The 21988-nt window shown below is 42.3% G+C and overlaps 1 protein-coding gene across 8 annotated transcripts in view; it reads right to left on the bottom strand.

Annotated features, from left to right (window-relative positions):
* Positions 1-953: 953 nt before the first annotated feature.
* Positions 954-21988, bottom strand: part of GOLIM4 (golgi integral membrane protein 4) — an 80316-nt gene continuing 59281 nt past the window's right edge. For 4 of the 8 annotated variants that reach the window (XM_027112341.1, XM_027112318.1, XM_027112349.1 and 1 more), the window contains 8 exons: positions 21153-21485; positions 19041-19282; positions 18275-18357; positions 16322-16431; positions 13200-13367; positions 12804-12872; positions 2996-3076; positions 954-2660 (listed from right to left, as the gene is read on the bottom strand). In XM_027112341.1, coding sequence (XP_026968142.1) covers positions 2511-2660; positions 2996-3076; positions 12804-12872; positions 13200-13367; positions 16322-16431; positions 18275-18357; positions 19041-19282; positions 21153-21485 — 1236 coding nt within the window. In that variant the 3' untranslated portion in view covers positions 954-2510. The remainder of the gene's footprint in view (positions 2661-2995; positions 3077-12803; positions 12873-13199; positions 13368-16321; positions 16432-18274; positions 18358-19040; positions 19283-21152; positions 21486-21988) is intronic. The other 4 variants (XM_027112324.1, XM_027112377.1, XM_027112358.1 and 1 more) reach the window with 2 other exon arrangements.

The following is a 21988-nucleotide window of genomic DNA, read 5'->3' as shown; positions in this document are numbered from 1 at the left end:
AGATAGAAGGGAAGCCAAAAGAAGATAATTCAAGAGTAGAAACTGACCTTTTTTTTTTTTTTTAAATGCTGTGCAACATGCCACACGACAATGTACCACAAGGTAATGAGAATTAAAAACAAAACAAAGAACTCAAAGCTTCAGGAAATCAAAATTCTTTGGTTGTAAGATCAGGAAGGAATTCCATCAAACTTAAAGGAGCACTGAGGGGATAAAGTGGGTCCTTTTTTCACATTTCTCACACTATGAAGGCATTCAGTAAGTGTCCATCATTTTCCTTTATAACAGTGAGTCACTGTGACCTCCACGTGGCTCAGATTATACTCTTACTCCTAGATCTTACTCAGTCACTCATAAATATCCAGTCATTACATCTGTACTAATGCAGCATTTTTGTACTCCACTGTACTTGGCCTAAAAAAAGTACTTTTTTCCCCCTTCTGATTATGTCACTGGTACCAAATCCTTTGACATATGGGTTGCACCAAAAGTCACAGATTAATTGGCTAGGTAAATACAAGTGACATTTTATTGCTGCTCATCTCATTAATGTAGATCAGTTCTGGGTGATTCTCTTCCACACATTAGGTTAAACAGCCCTATAACTTGGCGCCATACAGAGTAGAATGGTTTGCGATTGTTCGTTTGCTTTCCCAGGGAGGATTCAGTAGTTTTTTTGTTTGTGTGTTTGCACATGACACTCTCTTACATTTCTCATTATTCTTCCTCCAGAACTAGCTCAAATAAAATAAAAATTCTTAGCTCTTCCTTTAGAAAAGTGGGGGGGGCGGAACTCGTGCCAATCCAAGTCGAGAAAGATTGGGAAAGGCATTTTATAATTCATTAATATACATTGGTTCCCCTTAAAATTTTTTCCTTTTATGAAAAAGAACTGAATAATGTTACAGGATCAGAAACTAATAAAAAATCACATACTTTCAAAGATTTATCACTTGCTTTTTATAGCTTTATTGACTATTACCAAGTTTCAAATAATTAAATACTGCAATTGGGACATTAAAAATACAAACTAATTTACCAAAATAATTGTATTCTGAATATTATGTACAATATTATACATTTTACATTACATAAAGGGTTTTTATACATAAAGGTAAGATTTGATTCATGATTACCGAAAACCCAAAATACATTTGAACAAAACATTCCTATGCATACATACATAATCACTCAACTGGGCTAATCAAAACCATACATGAGTGTGGTTATTAAAAAATAAAATTACATTCATACGATAATGGTAGAAATTGAAATCTGTTTTTATTGATTTGAAAGTACTATTATAAAACCACACACAGAAGAATGATATAACCTAATTCTATTTAGTTAAAAATCTTTATACTGGAGACTGCAATATGTCTCTATCCCATGGGAAATTTTTGATTTTTAATATTTTTATTTTAAGGGACTTGTATAATTCATAATCATTAAAAGTCTATCCATGGGCATAAAGTAGACCCATTCCCAGCACAGAGAAAAGTCATGAGGGTCAACCATACCACCATGTGTACTTTACCATATCGTTTTTGAAAAATACCCTATTCAGTTGTACAATTTGATATGTCTTCATATTCATGCTTGTCATCAGTGATTACATACAGAGGCACAGAGCTCACAGGGGAAATATATATTACTGTGGAGAATTAGATACTAAAACAAAGCTATCACTGGGTGACTACAGAAAAAAAAGGGGTGCTCACGTGGAAAATGCCACCCATACACACTAAATTAGTTATTAAACAAGGCGTCAGTCCTTCAAAAAGGTTAATACGCTGATGTGTCATACCTTGTTTGAATCCTGAAATATCTAAGTCTAGAATACTGTCAAGTGAGTTTTAGTTCTATCTCACATTTAAATTTAATTCCTCTCAAGAGGAAGAGCTGTGATTTTAAGCCAAACATTTTTTCTAACTGATCTGAAAAGCCTGAAAAAAATGTCTTTATAGCAAAAACGTCTTTCTAACTGTATGTCACTCTGTCCATGAATCTTATGCTAGAGATACACAGACTGGTGAAAATTCTATCAGACCTATGCATAAGAACCTCGGAAAGGCAGCAATTAGTAAACTGGCCATTCTCCTTAATGTCTGTACAGCATTTTTCAGTATTCTCTATCCTGCATTTCATCAAAGGCAAACAACAGAATGCTTGGAACATAGAAGACAGAGAAGGAACAAGTTGAAACATATACAAAAGCAATGTCTTCTTCAACATCACATAATCTATGAAAAATGAGATTCAGAGCCTAAGGTCTGCTTTATTGTTTTTCTTCTCGTTCATGTTTTGCTTGAATATAAAAAGAAGCTCTAACCTAGGTTAACAAAATATATTCATATAAATGTATGAGCATTTCTAATACAAAAGTTAAAAAAGAAGTCTAAATTCTTAATTTTTACAGTTAAATATCCTAGAGTTCAGTAGGCAGATTTATTTTTGAGCAGCTTGAAAAGAATCCGTCGGCTGAGCTCTGTCTGTGAAATCGGACACGGCTACATTTCAGCTCTTTGCCGAGATTTCTCAGCAGCAGCGGCTCCGTCCTCCTCCTCCTCCTCTTCTTCCTCATAGTGCTCCTCTCGGCCTTTGGGGTGGTTGTCATCTCGAACTTCTTGCTCTTCTCCATCATTGTTTTTCTCATCGGCCTTGAAGTTAAAAAGAAAAAAAAAGGAAAACTAAGAGAGAGGGCACAGAGTTAGTGGTATAAATAATTCCCTCTAAAAAAAACACCCCAAAAAACCAGTATGAAGTTACTCATTTTTGGAGAAAGAAAACAAGAAAAATGTTCCAACAGGCGAGAGTGCTACAGTCTTTTCTAATCTTCAGGTTGTCACAGATTTTCCTAGTTCTAGGTTGGCCTGTTAAACTCTACGGCACCTTAGATGTACCCACTGGTATCTTTCCAACTATACATACGTATCTCCCATACTTGCGCGCACAGGCACACAAGCGCAATAGAAATAGGTAGATCTATGCGTACATTTTCATCATTTTCACCATAGGTCTCTTCAGCATTATGCTCCAATTCCCTTTTTTTCTCCTCAGTCAAATCTTCCTGAACCTAAAACAAACCAGAGACATCAGGTGACACCCTGATCATTTCAACACTTGCAACAACATGTTTTGATTTCCCAAAAGTTCATTCAAAGCAGCAGAGACAAAATCAAACTAAAAATAAATCTGAAAAGAAAGTCAGAGATTTGACTGGTCTATTAGCCATGAAGAAATGTATAATACACCTACTACAAAAAAATCAATGTGATTCAGAATCTAGGACCTTTGTGTTTCTGATTTGTTTAACACTCCAAGTATAACACCTGAAGAAATTCACCTTATAAAATTAAATGGGAGAACTGTTGGAAGTCTGAAGGCTCTGACAGAATGTAAGTTCTTGTAAAGACAGGAACCATCTGTCTTACTCAACTAACTGCCTTCCATGCCTACATGCGTACTTGGCACACTGCAATTGCTTAATAAATACTGTTGAATGAAATGAGTCAATGAATGAATCAATGCAAAATATAGCTGCTCTGTAAAGGCACAGAAACCAGGCACCACTACCTATCTATAATAGTTATTAAGCTACCTCAAATCCCTACATCTCTTTAGTGTTCTAACACATTCCTGTTTTAAGTAGTTTTCTTCGTGTATGCTACTACTATTATGTGTCATTGATTCCGATTGTTTTTTTTCAAAATGCAAATCAAAGAAAGCATCCAAATATTTTTGCGAAATAATTTCTATTTAACGATCACATTCCACACAAATAGAGAGTAAAATATTTTCTAACTTAACGATTCTGAAAACTATACATATGCCAAAAGGTTTAAGTCATTTGAATACATTTCAAAAAATCGCTGACTGCCAATTAAGCATAATGCAGTGTCCAGGTACCAGAAAGAACCCTGATCTCTCTGAGGAGAGCGGCATAAAAGTAAGTCTTCTTGAATAACACACAAAATTACCTAATTTTGGGGGGCGGGGTGTATGTGTGATAAATATCCCAGAAATGGGCAAGGGGAGGAAAGTATGCAGGTGTTATAATTAAGGAATGACTAATTAAGGGCTGCCTCAAGGTGTCCAGCCCAGGTTCAGCAGGATGAACTGCAACCCACCAGACTCACTTTGGAGGGACCCTGGCCTGTTAGGAGCTTACAAAGATGACCCTTCAAAGATGCCCTAACAGAGCCCAGCCTTCACGAACCTCTTCTAACCAGTCAATTGTTGCCTGGACTTTCAGCCCCTACACCACGCTGGCACCAAATAAATACATTGTGGGGACAGGTATAGAGTATACTTTGTATTCATGTGTCCTGGTAGAGCAAGCTATAAAGAAGACACCTCTGTTTTACCTGCAGTTTCTATCAGTGGCCAATGACATCTCTTCTGCCCTTAGTCATGGAATCTCATCACAGCATTTCCCAGGACATTGTAACGAAAACAGTGAAGCACTTATTTCAGACTATATTAAGGTCTCACTAATTGAAAACTGCTGAAGTGTCCCCAGTCAATTTCCGTGAACAGACGTGTCTTCTACAGCCTTAATAATGAAAATATACTAGTGAACGCTAAACATGCTTTAGTTGGGGTTGGGAGGGAACTGCCTTGAAACTGTGGTATGGTGAAAAGGACCAGTGTTGGCAAACTTTTGCTGCAAAGGGCCAGAGAGTAAATATCCAGACTTTTTTGGCCATAAGGTCTCTAGCAAATACCCAACTCTAGTGCAGCAGCAGCCTTAGACAACATGTACACCAAAAGGCATGGCTTGTGTTCCAATAAGGCTTCACTTGTAAAATAGGCCCAGGCCTGTAGTCTGCCAGCCCCCTAACGCAGACCATGGGGTCAGACAGACCTGTGTTAAAACCTTCGCTCCTCAACTCTCCAGGTTGTATGAACTATAAGGTCACTTGTTTTTACTGTGAAGATTTTCAGGCACACACAAATAAAGACAATAATTCAATAAACTCCGTACAGCCATCACCAAGGCTCAAAGGTTACCTCAGTGTTGCCACACTTGCATCACCTATCACTTGTCTTTATTTTCTGATGAATTTATTCTTAAAATTCTAGATAGCATGTAATTTCACCCCTACTCATCTCGGAATGTATTTCTAAACACACTGGACTTTTCTTATATAACCATAATGCCATTATCACGTCTGATAAATAATTCCATGGTATCATCTAGTGTCTAGTCCTTACTTACATTTTCCTGATCGTCTTAAATATGTCTATTTATAGTTGGTTTGTTCTAATCATGATCCAAACAAAGGCCACATCTAACACCATTTCCGCTCCCCTCTTTTTCCCTTAATGCTATCTTGAATTGTTGTCCAGTAAAATGACCCACATTCTGGATTTATTTGCTTCTTTAAGGTATCACTTAACTCATATTTTTAGCCTCCACATTTCTTATAAAAGGAAGTTAGCTTAAAGGCTTGAATGAATTCAGATTCAATCTGCAAAACAAGGACTTTTCAGAGGTGATGCTGTAGATTTCATATTTTCATCACATCAGGAGGCATATAATGCTTGTCCCACTTTTAGTGAAGCTAAGGTTGGCCAGTGAGCTCAGATAGCTACAGCCTGATCCCTCCATGGTAAAATCCCCTGACCTCCACCTATCTGGTGATATCCACTGATGACTGCTCTTAAATCAACTGTTTTAATTAGGAGTCACAAAACGGGTGACTTTCTAATTCCATCATTCCTTCTGTATTGACTAACTTCTATAAAGAAAAACTTGCCCATATCAGCTTTTTAGTTACTGTGCTTAGTATATTTAATCATGGTAGCTTTTAAAAGCAGACCTGGGTAGGGTCTAATCATGGTTCTAACAATAACAAGTTGTGTGGCCTCTGAAAACTTATGTAACCTCTCTGAAGCTCAAGTGTCTTATCTGTCAAAGAAAGGGTTAGATAAAAAGCAGTGATTTTTAATTTTCTCTCCGTGTGTGGGGGGGGTGGGGGACGGGCAGGGGGAGTCATGGACCCTTTTAACAGTTTGGTTAGGAAATCTTTAGTAAATGGGCATAGGTATACATAATTTTGCATGGAAGTTTCAGGAGGTTCAGACTTCCCAAAGTCTAGCTACAGACCTGACCTGTCGTAGGCGTGCTTCTCTAAACAGTGTGCTCCCGAAACATCAGTATCAGCTGGGGGGCTTGTGAAAAACTCCAACTCCTACACCCCACACAGATAGGATCAAAATCTCCAAGGGTAAGGTCTAATCCAGGAATCTGTACTTTTTACACACTTTCCAAGGTGATTCTTAGCCACAGCAAAGCCTGAGAGCCATTCGCTTGAGTGACAATGAATGTCTCTGGCTAGAGAGATAAACACCTGTTTATGAGTTCTGTCTTCTCTTCTCTTGGGATCTATTGTAGGAAATTTAGGTTGTTGACCAGTTGTCAATATAATCTGAGGTGGGAACCACTGATTTAAATTACTTTTTAATTTAGGGATTGCACAAAAGAAAATTTTGTAGTTTTTCAAATTTATAAATGTACCTTTTCTATTCTAGTAATATATGCTTCATGTTTGGGGCAAAAGTAATTCAAATCCATCTTAAAGGCACTGCTGAAATGGGACCAAGTGATATGGAGTTTCTCATTTTAAACTATGCTTACACTAATAACCAGAAGCCAAATGCGACTCTTTTACAATGTAGACACGCCAATTATGTCTTCCACACTTGACCCTCTTTACTATCGTGCTAAAGCCGACGCAAACATTTTGTTAAATATATTCCTACACCGCTCCTCATTACTCATTACTGAAAGCTAATGTTTTAGGCATTTTAGCAATGGTCCCTATGTGATGTGGCAAAGTTTAATAAATAGCAAAAACTAAACAAGATAAAACAGATCTTCTGATTCTGAAATGGGCTTTGGCTAGCTACCCAGTCCCCGTATGTATTCGCACCTTTCTCTGATGCATCAAAGGTGTTACGGGATGAGCCAGGAACCAGAAGGCTGCACCTTAAGTAGTCAAGAATCCTGGAATCCAAAGAAGTGTATGGGATGTGACAATGGAAGGGCCTTCCAACAATGTCCACTATGGTGGTGAACACCCTTGCTTACCAGCGAATATTTAATAGGAGAGTTTCTGCTATCTGGACAGCTTCTTGATGTGGTGATTCACAGGCTGACATACCACTAAAGGGAGCCAGGAAACCCTGTACCTGCTCTTGCGTGAGTGTTCAGATCAATCTGTTTTCAGTTAGACGGGAGAAACCGAGCACTCGGGTTTTGCAAAGTGGTCGTTTAGTCTCTATATATTTTTAAACATTTAAATAATTTTGGGAGAGGGGGAAGATGGCGGGGAGAGGGGGAAGATGGTGGAAGAGTAAGACACGGAAATCACCTTCCTCCCCACAGATACATCAGAAATACATCTACACGTGGAACAACTCCTACAGAACACCTACTGAATGCTGGCAGAAGACCTCAGACCTCCCAAAAGGCAAGAAACTCCCCACGTACCTAGCCGTGTGGATGAAAGGCTCTTGGTGCTGCAGCCAGGAGTCAGTGCTCCACCTCTGAGGTGGGAGAGCCAACTTCAGGACACTGGTCCACAAGAGGCCTCCCAGCTGCACATAATATCAAACAGCAAAAATCTCCGAGAGATCTCCATCTCAACACCAACACCCAGCTTCATTCAACGACCAGCAAGATACAGTGCTGGACACCCTATGCCAAACAACTAGCAAGACAGGAACAAAACACCACCCATTAGCAGAGAGTCTGCCTAAAATCATAATAAGTCCACAGACACCCCAAAACACACCACCAGACGTGGACCTGCCCACCAGAAAGACAAGATCCAGCCTCATCCACCAGAACACAGGCACTAGTACCCTCCACCAGGAAGCCTACACAACCCACTGAACCAACTTTAGCCACTGGGGACAGACACCAAAAACAACAGGAACTACGAACCAGCAGCCTGCAAAAAGGAGACCCCAAACACAGTAAGATAAGCAAAATGAGAAGACAGAAAAACACACAGCAGATGAAGGAGCAAGATAAAAACCCACAAGACCTAACAAATGAAGAGGAAATAGGCAGTCTACCTGAAAAAGAATTCAGAATAACGATAGTAAAGATGATCCAAAATCTTGGAAATAGAATAGAGAAAATGCAAGAAACATTTAACAAGGACCTAGAAGAACTAAAGATGAAACAAACAACGATGAACAACACAATAAACGAAATTTAAAATATGCTAGAAGGGATCAATAGCAGAATAACTGAGGCAGAAGAACGGATAAGTGACCTGGAAGATAAAATAGTGGAAATAACTACTGCAGAGCAGAATAAAGAAAAAAGAATGAGAAGAACTGAGGACAGTCTCAGAGACCTCTGGGACAACATTAAACACACCAACATTCGAGTTATAGGGGTTCCAGAAGAAGAAGAGAAAAAGAAAGGGACTGAGAAAATATTTGAAGAGATTATAGTTGAAAACTTCCCTAATATGGGAAAGGAAATAGTTAATCAAGTCCAGGAAGCACAGAGAGTCCCATACAGGATAAATCCAAGGAGAAACACGCCAAGACACATATTAATCCAACTGTCAAAAATTAAATACAAAGAAAACATATTAAAAGCAGCAAGGGAAAAACAACAAATAACACACAAGGGAATCCCCATAAGGTTAACAGCTGGTTTTTCAGCAGAAACTCTGCAATCCAGAAGGGACTGGCAGGACATATTTAAAGTGATGAAGGAGAAAAACCTGCAACCAAGATTACTCTACCCAGCAAGGATCTCATTCAGATTTGATGGAGAAATTAAAACCTTTACAGACATGCAAAAGCTGAGAGAGTTTAGCACCACCAAACCAGCTTTACAACAAATGCTAAAGGATCTTCTCTAGGCAAGAAACACAAGAGAAGGAAAAGACCTACAATAACAAACTGAAAACAATTAAGAAAATGGGAATAGGAACATACATATCAATAATTACCTTAAATGTAAATGGATTAAATGCTCCCACCAAAAGACACAGATTGGCTGAATGGATATAAAGACAAGACCCATATATATGCTGTCTACAAGAAACCCACTTCAGACCTAGAGACACATACAGACTGAAAGTGAGGGGATGGAAAAAGATATTCCATGCAAATGGAAACCAAAAGAAAGCTGGAGTAGCAATTCTCGTATCAGACAAAATAGACTTTAAAATAAAGACTATTACAAGAGACAAAGAAGGACACTACATAATGATCAAGGGATCGATCCAAGAAGAAGATATAATAATTGTAAATATTTATGCACCCAACATAGGAGCACCTCAATACATAACGCAAATACTAACAGCCGTAAAAGGGGAAATCGACAGTAACACATTCTGATATTTATAGGACATTCCATCCAAAAACAACAGAATATACATTTTTTCTCAAGTGTTCATGGAACATTCTCCAGGATAGATCATATCTTGGGTCACAAATCAAGCCTTGGTAAATTTAAGAAAATTGAAATTGTATCAAGTATCTTTTCTGACCACAACGTTATGAGACTAGATATCAATTACAGGAAAAGATCTGTAAAAAATACAAACACATGGAGGCTAAACAATACACTACTTAATAACGAAGTGATCACTGAAGAAATCAAAGAGGAAATCAAAAAATACCTAGAAACAAATGACAATGGAGACACGACGACCCAAAACCTATGGGATGCAGCAAAATCAGTTCTAAGATGAAAGTTTATAGCAATACAATCCTACCTTAAGAAACAGGAAACATCTCGAATAAACAACCTAACCTTGCACCTAAAGCAATTAGAGAAAGAAGAACAAAAAAACCCCCAAAGTTAGCAGAAGGAAAGAAATCATAAAGATCAGATCAGAAATAAATGAAAAAGAAATGAAGGAAATGATAGCAAAGATCAATAAAACTAAAAGCTGGTTCTTTGAGAAGATAAACAAAATTGATAAACCATTAGCCAGACTCATCAAGAAAAAAAGGGAGAAGACTCAAATCAATAGAATTAGAAATGAAAAAGGAGAAGTAACAACTGACACTGCAGAAATACAAAAGATCATGAGAGATTGTTACAAGCAACTCTATGCCAATAAAATGGACAACCTGGAAGAAATGGACAAATTCTTAGAAATGCACAACCTGCCAAGATTGAATCAGGAAGAAATAGAAAATATGAACAGACCAATCACAAGCACTGAAATTGAAACTGGGATTAAAAATCTTCGAAGAAATAAATAATTTTAAAGCACACATAGTACTTTTCGGCAATGTCACAGTTTGTCTCGTTTGCTCATACGGATATAAAAAATCTGTAAAGTAAGCAACATGAGGATGGGCTCACCATATGAATGTCTTTGACTCTAAGGATCCCAAACAGTAAACAATGAATGTGTGTTAATAGCCATCCGTCTTTATGTCTCAGAAGGATAACACTGTTGCACTCAGATAAGAAAAGGCAGGGAGAATGCACACTTGTTTTGGGTCCTCTACTCTCATAGTTCAATCAGTCTGATGGGCTGTACCTCTGAACAGGTATAACCCTGGCAAGATGCAGCTCCTCCCTAGGAGCAAATGTGACAGAAGTCAGGCTGACTGTGGGCTGGAAGGGAGGGGACCCGACGGCAGCAATGGGCCTTACATCCCAGGGGTCAGCTGGGGCAGTGGAAGACTCTGAGGCTTAAGGAAGGTAAAAATGATGCAAATCACACAGCGTTTTATGGTTTTCAGTGCTCACACACACAGCACTTGTAAACAACACGCTATGTGTTCTCACGTATTGCATCCCTCTTTGTTTTTCTTCTTTTGCTGCAGTCTGCTGAGAACTTTGTTACTAGTCCTTGCCTGATATATGGAAGTGCTTCTCCCTCCTCAAGGGAAGAGCTGAGAACAATGGAAAGAGGTGGGAAAATCCATTAACTAATCACCACAGGAACTACCAGAAAAATATAACACAGCCTGAGCAAGGGGCGCTTAGCGGGCAGAGGGGAAAGGTACCCAGGAAGAAGAGAGGCACGCTGGTCTTCTGCTGAGAGCTCACGTGGCAACCACCCTAAATGAGAGGGCGTGGTGACCTGGAGCCTCTGTGTGAGGGTTAGGAAGTGCGGACGGGGTGCCACAGCTAGGAGCTCTGGGCAGGAAACTAGGGGTCAGGCGCAGGGAGGGGGAAGGGCTCCAGTCAGTCAGGCCCCCTGAGGGAGGAGGGACAGCGGCCTGGGGAGCAGCTGCCCGGCGTCGGGCACCAGGCTCTGCCTGGTCATCATCCTCCTTCCCTCCCGCCTCTCTGCCTTTGTTTTCTTTCTATCTTTGATCCCTCTTGGATCCCAGGATTTCTCTCTCCACCTTACCTGATAGAATATAGAAGTTAAAAAAAAAAAATCAGTAAATACTGATTAAAATTTTATGTTTACCCTTCTGAATTTTTAAAAAGGAGCCAAGGTGAATCTCTTCTCTTTTAATCTCCCAAAGATTCCTGGCATCTGACATAATGAAACAAAGTAATATTAGTCTAGACATCCTGTTACAAGAGAGGTCCAGATGAATATCTTTCTCTTGCCAAACGTCTTAATATTCAAGGCTGCTGGGTTCTCTAACGCTCTCTTCTGATAACACAGCTCAGGGGCTTCATTAGGATGAACAGCAGGATGAGAAAAAGGAGAGAGAATATGAAGATCAAGCCAGGTAGACTGCACATGACTAGAGGTGTATGTTGCCAATGACTGCAAAGAATGAGGTTCTTTTCTGTTTTCCCGGTATAAACACAAATTTCAGCATCAGCTCTGAAAAGCTGATAAATGCAATCTAAACGAGGCGGCAGACCTAGTCAAGGGAACCATGCCCGTGAGTGTGGCAGCTCGTGCCTTCTGAGCAGGCTCGCAGGGGTTGGGGGGGTTTGTTCAGGCTGCCATTTGTCCGACCTCTCCTGCCGTTCCCCTTAGGGTCAGAGCCACACATCTGCAAGAGGCCTGGCTGAGAGGTGCCTCTGAACCAGGGCTTTAATCTGCTGGTCCATTTGCTGGTCCAGAGAGAGACTGAACATGGGGCCTTGGCCTCATCTGTATCATATTCCCAAGAACTGAGCTTCAGCGGTCCATACAGTACCCCGCCGTGACTAACCAGCTACAACCAACAGCGTTCATCAGTCAATTACATGATTGTGGCACCAAGGCAGATGCTCTATAAACCTAATTAACAACGATATGCCAGAGGTTTACAGCAAGAAGCAAACTCAAATGAAATGTTAAGAAATTCCGCCCAAGTGCATTTTACTCAACAGAGCTCCTTACATATTTCTCCTTTGCTTCTTTGTTAAACTTGATTAAGATGCTAAATTCTTAGAAGGGCAGAGGCTAAAAGGAGAGGCTATAAAATTTTTTAAGTGTCTGGGGGTGCCCCTGTGACACAGGCACTGTGACCATGTCTACAGGGAAAGTCTCTGGGGATAGTCCAGACCCTCAGTGTGCAGAGCTTTGCTTTTCTTTCTTGTGAGGGAAAGAGACAGGAGAAAATATTCTTACAAAGATCACATAAACCTAAGTTCGCCATTTCTGGAAGGCCAAGTGTCTTCTCAATTCAAAATTTCTAGGGTAAACCAGAGAGGAGGATTTTATCACATTTTTGCTATCTTCTAACCAAATGTCTCCACAGCCTTGGTCCGTTTCCCCTTGAAACCACCCTTCCTTACCCAGCCTACGGCTCTCTAAACCTTTCTACACAAGCCCGCGGGGCCGAGGTTTGTTGCAGGCGAGCGTGAGGCCCCAAACAGTCTGGCCTCCTGCCCTCCCCCTTCCTACCTCCTCTTCCCCCTCTTCCTGGTACTGGTCATCCACATTGTCCTCCTGCTGGTCTGGATTTCCTGCCATCTGTTGAAACAAAAGGGGAGGCTCAGGTTACCGAACACTGGAGATGGGTTGTCCAGTCCTCTGGGACAAAGAACAGGCAGGCCACCATGAACATTACACTTTCAATGCATCAGGGGCCAGGAAATGATGACTAACCATTCTCAACACAAAGCCCAGGATGCCCATCACCCGCTCTCTCTGAGGGTGGGCATTTCACATGATGACCCCCCCCAAAAACCCAAAGAGGTGAACCTCCTGTCCATGAGGTTATGGCTACCCTTTTGCGTAAAACCAGGCATTGTTAAAATACCCGAGTTAAAACCACCGTCCTTCGTGGCATCTGCTTACCACCAAATGCTCCTCCATTTCTGCATTCCCTTGCTTTTGGTGACTTTGTTTCTGCTCTTCATTTTCATCTGGCAAGTTTTCTTCCCTCACTTGCCCGGCTTCCTCAAATTCATCCTCCCCTTGATTATTAGGGTCGTCTGCTGGGTTTATGTCCTCTACAGCTGCCCTCTGTAAAATTTTAATGAAAAGCAACCACCACTTCAAATTCCAGGATCAAGTTTAATTTCATTTGAAAGGCCAGACACTGGCAGAAAATGAAATTGTCCTTCACCAGATTGTTCAGATCTATCCTTGCCAAGACTCACAAGTATTCGTCCCACTGTCAAAAGATAAAGCCTCTGCTTTATGTGTCAGAGACTGATGCGTCAGAATTAAGTTCAAATAGCATTTCTTTCCTGCAAGCGATTCCAAAATAGTTCTCAAAACTCTAATTATCACAAGTAATATGAACATAACTAGATGACAAGAAAAACAGTTAATGAAAGCCAAAGGACCAAGTAGGAGAAATAATTAAAATGAGAGATTTAGATAGGCAAATAGTAACTTCTTTCACTGGTATGTTGATTTTTTTGACAGACGAGTTATCCTTTGCAAAACCAGCTGTTACATGTAAGTGAGTGAAAAGCAGCTGAGGAGAGAGGAAGCCCACACCAGAAAGGACCCAAGAAGAGGGCCCACAAGGAGACAAGAGGAGGCTAATTCACAAGTAGACGATCACGTTCTAGTGTGGATCACATTTATTTATTTTTTTATTTTTACTTTTGTCAGTACGCGGGCCTCTCACTGTTGTGGCCTCTCCCGTTGTGGAGCACAGGCTCCGGACGCGCAGGCTCAGCGGCCATGGCTCACGGGCCCAGCCGCTCCGCGGCACGTGGGATCTTCCCGGACCGGGGCACGAACCCGTGTCCCCTGCATCGGCAGGCGGCCTCTCAACCACTGCGCCACCAGGGAAGTCCCCACATTTCTTTATAATGAACACTACCATGAAGCTGAGAGAGGCTGCACTGGCAAGAGACAGGAGAAAAGGGACTGGGCTAACCCAGCCTCCGGCAATGTATTTTGAAAAATACCTCCCCCTCCCCACCCCACCTCTCAAGTAGTGATTCTGTTATTGTGTTCAGTGAATGCCCTTCACATTATCAACTTTAGAACTTTCTGGATGTCCCACTTATGCTCCCAAAGCACCTTTCAAAATAACATATGCCCTCATAAAGATTCAGATCTTAGAGCCTGAGCTGGGCAGAAATGGCGATGCTTGCAAGAGCTTCCCTGATCACACCAGGGTCATCAATAGGGCACTTCACTGAAGCAGCAAATGCTTCCCAGAGACGGTGAAGCCTCAGAGTGAGATTTAGTCTCCAGACCACAAAATTCTACTTCAATTCACCTCAGAGCCTTGACCATGTACAAGAGCTCGCTGCAGTCTCAGCTGATGTATTATCTGCACATCGCTGGCTATGTACTTTGTTCAAGAGCAAAATCACACTTTTCTTGGGAATGTGACAAATCATAACCTTCACACTAAACTCCAATTACTCCACAATCTTGTTATATGGATCACTTGTTGTACGTTATCAATAAACTGTGTGGAAATATAGGAAAAATGTAACACATTTTCTTCAGAAAAAAAGTACAAGATGTCTTTTGCAAAAGTACGTGAAAATGTACACATTAGTTCCAACTCTAACCAAGTAGTAAAAAACGTTTAATAGGCACAGTTGTTACGTTCAAAAAATAGTTAGATGATCAATTAAATCTCAGTAAAGCTGGACAAAAATGTTTTTACTTTAAAAATAAATGGATAAAGTATGAGACAAAGAGAGGGACAAGCAGGCTAATAATTTCTAATTAAGAGAAGGCATGGTAGAAAGGCCAGCGTTTCCCAGCGTGTTATCTAGAGCAAGTCAACTGATGAAAGGAGAGTAAAGAAGTATGCAGTCAGGTAAGCAATCGAAACACACAGCGTTTCCCAAAGTCAGTGACTGGAATACCCACCCTTCCTCTGTCCCCTCCATTGCTCTCAGGACGCTCTCAGGTGTTTGCACACTCGCTTTCTGGCTCTCTCATGGACACTCTCTTGCTCTTTCACATCCTCTGGCTCTCTCACACTCTCCTTCTATCTATAGCTCTTGCTCTTTCCTGAAAATATTTCAGGGCTAGGGTTCCCTGGAGCATACTCTGAGAAATGCCAATTCAGGGGCTGGTGGGTAAATGTGTTCTGCCACCTCTCAGTGCAAGTTATGTGCAAAAGCTGTTTCCATCAGGGTGGCTTCAAGCATCTGTCAGGAAGACCTTCTCAATGTTTATCAAGGAAGAATATGGACAGGCAGGGCCCACAGGATAGCACAGACTGAATTTTATTAACATGGTGGTGGATTTCCTAGCAAAAGATGACAGGAGAGCTAGGATTTTACACTGTGAAAATCACCTACACATAAGCATAAGGACACACTCATTTGCAGGCAAGGCCAAGGCCACAGACCACCCAACTGAATTGGGAGTCTTGGTCCTTTTTGAGTAAACAAAAAGAACATTTCTGGTTACTATATCTCTAACTGCTAGTATTCTAACTTTTCTATAGCATCATGGTGTCTGGGAAATTTTTTTCTTTCATTTCTCAAACCTCACAATCCTATCTGTGTATTTATTAAAATAGTCACTGGACTGTTGGGAGATTACAGAGAGTCACATGACATACATTCACACCCTAGCAGACTGCTCAACATGCTTCATAGTGGTTAATCTCCTTTCTCTGGTTCTCTCTCCAACTCCCACACTTGCTTTTTTTTTTTTTTTTCTTTTTCATCTTTCAGAACTACTACATATTTCAATGTCTCTTTTTTGCTTTTCTATTTTAATTTGACTAATCTGAAAGTCCCCAGAGGGAAACTCCTTGGATGTTTTCCCAGAGCAACCTTTAACCCATTCTCATCACACACACCCCCCATGGTTTACAGTTAACAACATTGCTCATATCATATAATTGTGTAAGCCACCTTCCTTCTGTGCTGATGAAATAACAGACATATCTGGAGCCAGAGTCACGGTGTCGGGTAAACCTTCACGTTTCCTTTCTGCCTTGTGAGTTCCCAAGTGTCACGACCGGAAGAGAGGACACTTACATCTGCCTCGGATTCTGGGTCAGCTTCGTGGGGCCCTTGTTCTTGAAGCTCATGTCCATTCTCTGGGTCTTCTTCTGCCTCGTCTTGGTGCTGGTTGTCTCTCTCATAGGCTAGCAAATCAAAGGAACTAATATCAGTCTAAACAAACCAGACAGGATTCTCCCTTTGAAAGCAAAGCAAAGTCACCAGCGGGCTTTCCTGCAGACCACTTCACCCGCTCTCTCCTCCTGCTAGGTTAGCTCGAGATAAGGTGTATGTTTCAGCTTTTCTGGAAAAGTTATGCCCTTTCCCCAGGCCTTGTGTCTACAGAGATAGTGTGGAAAGGCCTTGTGTCTACAGAGACAGTGTGGGTAAGTGACACCATTCTAACTCTCCCAAAACAAATGTTTACAACAAAAGCGGCATTTCCCCCCCCATTATGCCAAAAACAACGATCAAAACTTTCTTGATAAGATAAAGCCCAGTCAATTGGACATCGCTAAAATTGTCAACTAATTTTTGGTAATGTCAGAGAAAATGGCAAGGCACTGAAAGAAGAAACTGATGCTATTTCAGGAAATGAAAGAAATAACAACCCCATTTGTGGAGCTAAAAAAACAAATTCAGCCCGTCGTCCTGTGTTCTCTGAATTGGCGGTAATGATGATGCCACAAGCACTGCACGCTTATACTCACACACACATTTACTTGCTACGTTTTGAACAAAGTTATTTCAGTTGAGAGAATGTATTGACAGATAAGAGCACACAAAGAGAGGAACAAATAACTTCTTTCGGTAAGATGCAAGAGGAAAGGTTAAGTATAGGGAGAGTATTCAGCCTGTAGAAAATAAAGATGCAGGTGACTTTCCATCAGGTTTCAAGCGCACCAAGGGATCCATTAAATAAAAGAGAGAACAAATGGTTCTCTAGTCTTACTGATAATGGAACCAAAAAGCTTAAAGTGCTGCATGGGGGGACATAAGGAAAACAATGTCTTGACGATAAGGGCTATAAAATATCAGAACAGGCTGTAGAGGGAGTTTGAGTAATCACCTTCCTTTAGATTCTTTAGGAAAGGATACAGAGCTAAGTGTTAGTGTTGCCAGGGAAACGGTTACTGTCTAGTCCTATCATCACAGTAAGCGGTATTTGATAAATGACACATAGATGCGCCCTGCAAATGAAAGCTACTACTGACTTAATTTGAAAAACTTTCAAGGCAGTAATCTAAACACCTCCAAGGTAAGAAGAAAATGTAGAAGTTTCCCAAAGTATAACAGTCCTATGACAATGTGTTAGAAATAAGTACTTAGCATACAAAATGCTTAAACTACCATTTCCTCTCTAAAATGTCAGAGAATAAACGGATTATCTTGCGTGATTTAGGCTACCAATGTGAACTGTTTGGGAGGATTAAGAAAAGCATACCAACAACAACAAGACAGATGGTAGTACGCACAGGTATCCTCCGCTTTTTGAAAGTTCGTTTTATGTCACCTCACTTTTCCGAAAGACCTACATTAGTACCTGTTTTGGGTAACCGAAAGAATTCGGAAGAGGATTTCCAATTTTATGGAAAAAGGTGAAAAGCAAAAATAGCGACTAGTGTTGGTCCTGCAGCGAGAGAGAGAGAGAGTCTCGTGGAGACCGTACACACCCAGAGCAGAGCAGTGAGAGTGGCATCGTCCGTCCAGCTCCTTCCCCAGGACCTACACTCAGCGGCTCAGCATCAGCCCCCAGAGCTCTGAACTGTGCCTGTGAGCACCTGTGCTTTACCTCGATTTACTCTGTGTATCCCTTAGCAAGATGTGTCCTATGGTAATGGCTTCTTTGCTTTACACCATTTCAGTTTACAAAAGGTTTCACAGGAACGCTCTACTTTCAGAGAGTATGCAGATACACATATAACTCTGAGTTGATATTATATATTACCAAGCAGTTTTATTAAAACATTCATCATCTAAGAAGCTCACCACCTCCTTCCTCTTCCTGGATGCCCTGGTCCTCTGCTCCCTGAACAACATCATTATCTACAGCATCATAACGAGCTTGCTGCCTGCAAGGGAAACAAACAATCATCACCTCAGGGACACAAATTAAGTAGCACAGTTTGACATAAGTCATTTATCTTTAAAGAGAGTTATCAATGAATTTTTCGACACTTTTTGAAAAGCCATAAAAATATTTCTTAAACTTATCCAATTAGGTTTAATAAAGATTCCAGATACTTTCAAAACATGCCTTATAAAAGATAAAATGCCTTTCAAATGATAAAATAAAATGAAGTTAGCACAAAACCTGATAGGTTATTTTGAGATATACACTGTCTTTTTTTTTTTTTTGGCGGTACGCGGGCCTCTCACTGTTGTGGCCTCTCCCGTTGCGGAGCACAGGCTCTGGACGCGCAGGCTCAGCGGCCATGGCTCACGGGCCCAGCCGCTCCGCGGCATGTGGGATCCTCCCGGACCGGGGCACGAACCCGTGTCCCCTGCATCGGCAGGCGGACTCTCAACCACTGCGCCACCAGGGAAGCCCTACACTGTCATTTTTAAGCAGGGGAAAAAAATATTGATTATTCTGAAAATTCTATGTTTGGAATGTAGTTTTCAGGTAGTGGTTCTGCCTCAGCTACATGAGCAGCAGGAGCCCCTCAAGTTCACGGGTAACAAATACAGGAAGCCGTCTCTATCCTGCTTGTGAACGCCAGAGGCGGGCTGCCTAGGCCCATCAGGAGGCTACCGTGTCTGCTCCGGGCGCTGCGGCCGGCCCTCGGCGAGCCCAGCCTGCCTCTGCTGGGCCGTCTCCCTGGCGAGGAGCTGCGGCTGGTGCTGGTGCGGCAAGGGCCCCTGCAGCCTCTGCTGGGGCAGGGCCTCGTGGCGCTCCTTCGGCCGCTGGGCCTCCTCCACCCGCCGCACTGCCAGCCTCTGCTGCTCCTCATACGGCGACTGGAATTTGGCGACCGGCTTGCCCGAGGGATACACCTGGGGAACAGAGAGTCGCTGCAGAGCAAGAACTGTCGGGTCCCCTGGGTCCTCCCTTCGTCCCTTTCGCGCGACACGCGCAGAAGGCAAGGCTGGTTTGTGAACACCTATCTGTCAGGTCAACTGTCATAATGGTCCAAAGCCACCCCGCGGCTGGACTCCACTCCTGTCTCCCAATGCTCTCAATCACCCTTGGCTTCTTTCAGCAACTGGTCTTCTCCATTTGTTGGCATTAAGGCAGATTTTTAATGTGCTCCCTCTCAAATGGAGGAGGACGCAACAGAAGAAATGTTTCAACCCTAATTAAATTTATGCTCAGAAGGCTCTGGTATATGTGGGCACGTAATAACCTCAGACTAAATGGCGCGATTTGTGAGCTGAGGCTGAGGCTAAGGCTTTCCCATGAAGCCTAAAGACCTAGGGAAGCTAATTAACTCTCGCAATGCATATACTAATCTCAGGCTAAGCGGAGACAAAACATGTCAAATTTCAGATTAGGGTGGAAAAGCAGAGAACTGTTTTTCTTCAAAGAAACCAAAAATGGATGAGAAGAGAGAACTTTCTGATTAAAGGAAAACCTGATACAGGAATTCTTAAACTCTGCTTGCATTAAGCCGTCTACCACTCCCTCCTCCGCCCCCCTCTCCCAACTAATACAAGTCCACACAGTTCTCACGAAAGGGAACAGGGTGCATGGTTGAGGGAAATTAAACCTAATGGGGAATTACCTTTGAGGAAAGCTATGAAGGACCCAAGACTGGGAGAGAGGCTTCTTCATGCCACCTTTGCAACAATTTAAGAGTGCACCCGCAGGGGGGCCTTCACACCTGCCCAGCCAAAGCCTCTAGCGGCTTGAAGTCTTGGAACGTTCGAGGCCAAACAAAGCTTCAGAGCTATAAATAAAAGGTGACCAGCGTCCATGTAAGGGTCAGGTAGCCTACCGTCAGGTATCGCCTTCGAGGTTGTGTAAGGAAGGTACACCTGGCTGCACTCAGGGTTGCTTTCAGTTCTTTAAAGTCTCATTTATAATAATAATGGATGTTTTTATGGGTCTTACTTATGTGAGAGGGGAGTGCTCAGTGGTGGAGCCTGAGCAGAGACTGGTTAAACACACTCACTCACCTAGTGGCATGTCCTTAAGTCAGCTTTCTGATGACTTGCTAACCACCCTGAAGGTGAGTGTGCAAAAGCCAACATAGGATTTGACAGTAAGTAAGTGAACAGGGAGAAAAGTACCCTTGACCACAGAAAATGCGTCACTTCTCGGCCTCAAGATGCCCACGGGGCTCGAGCACAGACTGGAAGGTGCGGGATGAGGTGCCCATCTACTCTCCTACTCTGTTAAAGGGGTGTGACTGAGTCTCTCTCACTGCGCACTCTTGACAAAGACAATACATACACACACGCATAGCACCTTCTCTTTTCCCCAACCGTCTTTCTGGGATAAGGTAGCTATGCTACTAACATCACAAAAGAACATTTAAATAGGTACATGTAACATTTAGCAAGATCACCCCAATTTTATTTTATAGACTGTTATACACGAGGGCTTTTTCCTTAACACAGCTGACCCTTGAACAGCGTGGGAGGCTGGGGCGCTGACCCTCCGTGCAGTGGAGAATCTTCTTACAGCTTTCAGTCGCCCCCCTGTATATAGGGTTCCTCCATAGCCTCCCTCCCTATAGGGGCTCCTCTGGGCAGTTCCCCACGTGCAGGTTCTACTAACCGCAGGTCTTGCAGTGTTTACTACTGAAAAAATCCTGGTAGGAGTGAACCCGTGAGGTTCAAACCTGCCCTGCTCAAGGGTCAACTACACGTAGACACAAAGGCGCACCCCTTATCCCAGGTAACTGGCTGGATGACCTCGTACCCCAGCGCGAGCCTGCCCTTCCAGGAGCCTGGCTTCCTTCCGCTCACGCCGTTCCGCCCACTCCCGGTTCCGCTGCTCCTCCAGCGATGGGTCGTGCTCCTCCGCGAGGTGCTCGGCCTGCCCGACCTGCTCCATCGCCTCTTCCTCCAGGGCCCTCCTGTGCTCCTCCTCCGCCGGCCGCCCCTCGGGCTCCTCACGGCCCGCTTCTCGCTGGGTCAGTTCTGCGGGCGCCTGGAATCCTGCCTCCTTCTGGGTGTGAGGGTAAGGTTCTGTTTCCTCCGTTCTTCTAGGGACTGCTTCATGGTTCTGCCACACTTCGCTATTTCGGGACACCTAGGCCAAGCACATCACTGGAAATGACACTCTTCTATTTCGAAAGCAGTGATAGAATCTCTTTATTACCATGTCTACGGGGTTACAACATAAGCAAAATCCTGGAGTCTAGAAATATAGAGTCCTGACTGAAAGGTATGGCTGCAGTGGAGTCACTTAACTCTTCTCACTGTGTGATCTCACCTACAAAATAGAGACAACGTAAGCAAAATTTCATCGTGGAAAGAATACCGTAAATAACCTAAAAGTAAAGCCTATAAGTGACCACATCTCAGTAGACCCTACCCTCAAAAGCAATCTAACTCCTGTTCTCCCTTAGAATAAAAAGGGAAAAACCCTCATACTTCAAGTGATCAAATACGTAATTTTCTTCAAGGTAAATTTTGTTTTCAATAATTATATGAAAAGAAAAGGATAAGATCAAATAGAGGATGAGCTAGCTTTGTTTTCTGTTAGCAAATATAAAAAAAAGAATGCCATTACTAATGGACACCCATATGTTG

Source organism: Aethalodelphis obliquidens, unplaced genomic scaffold (assembly GCF_003676395.1).
Source record: "Aethalodelphis obliquidens isolate GAN/ISIS:26980383/991018 unplaced genomic scaffold, ASM367639v1 scaffold1, whole genome shotgun sequence".
Taxonomy (NCBI): Eukaryota; Metazoa; Chordata; class Mammalia; order Artiodactyla; family Delphinidae; genus Aethalodelphis; species Aethalodelphis obliquidens.
Note: the sequence above shows the minus strand (reverse complement) of the source record. Positions and strands in the feature narration are given on the sequence as shown.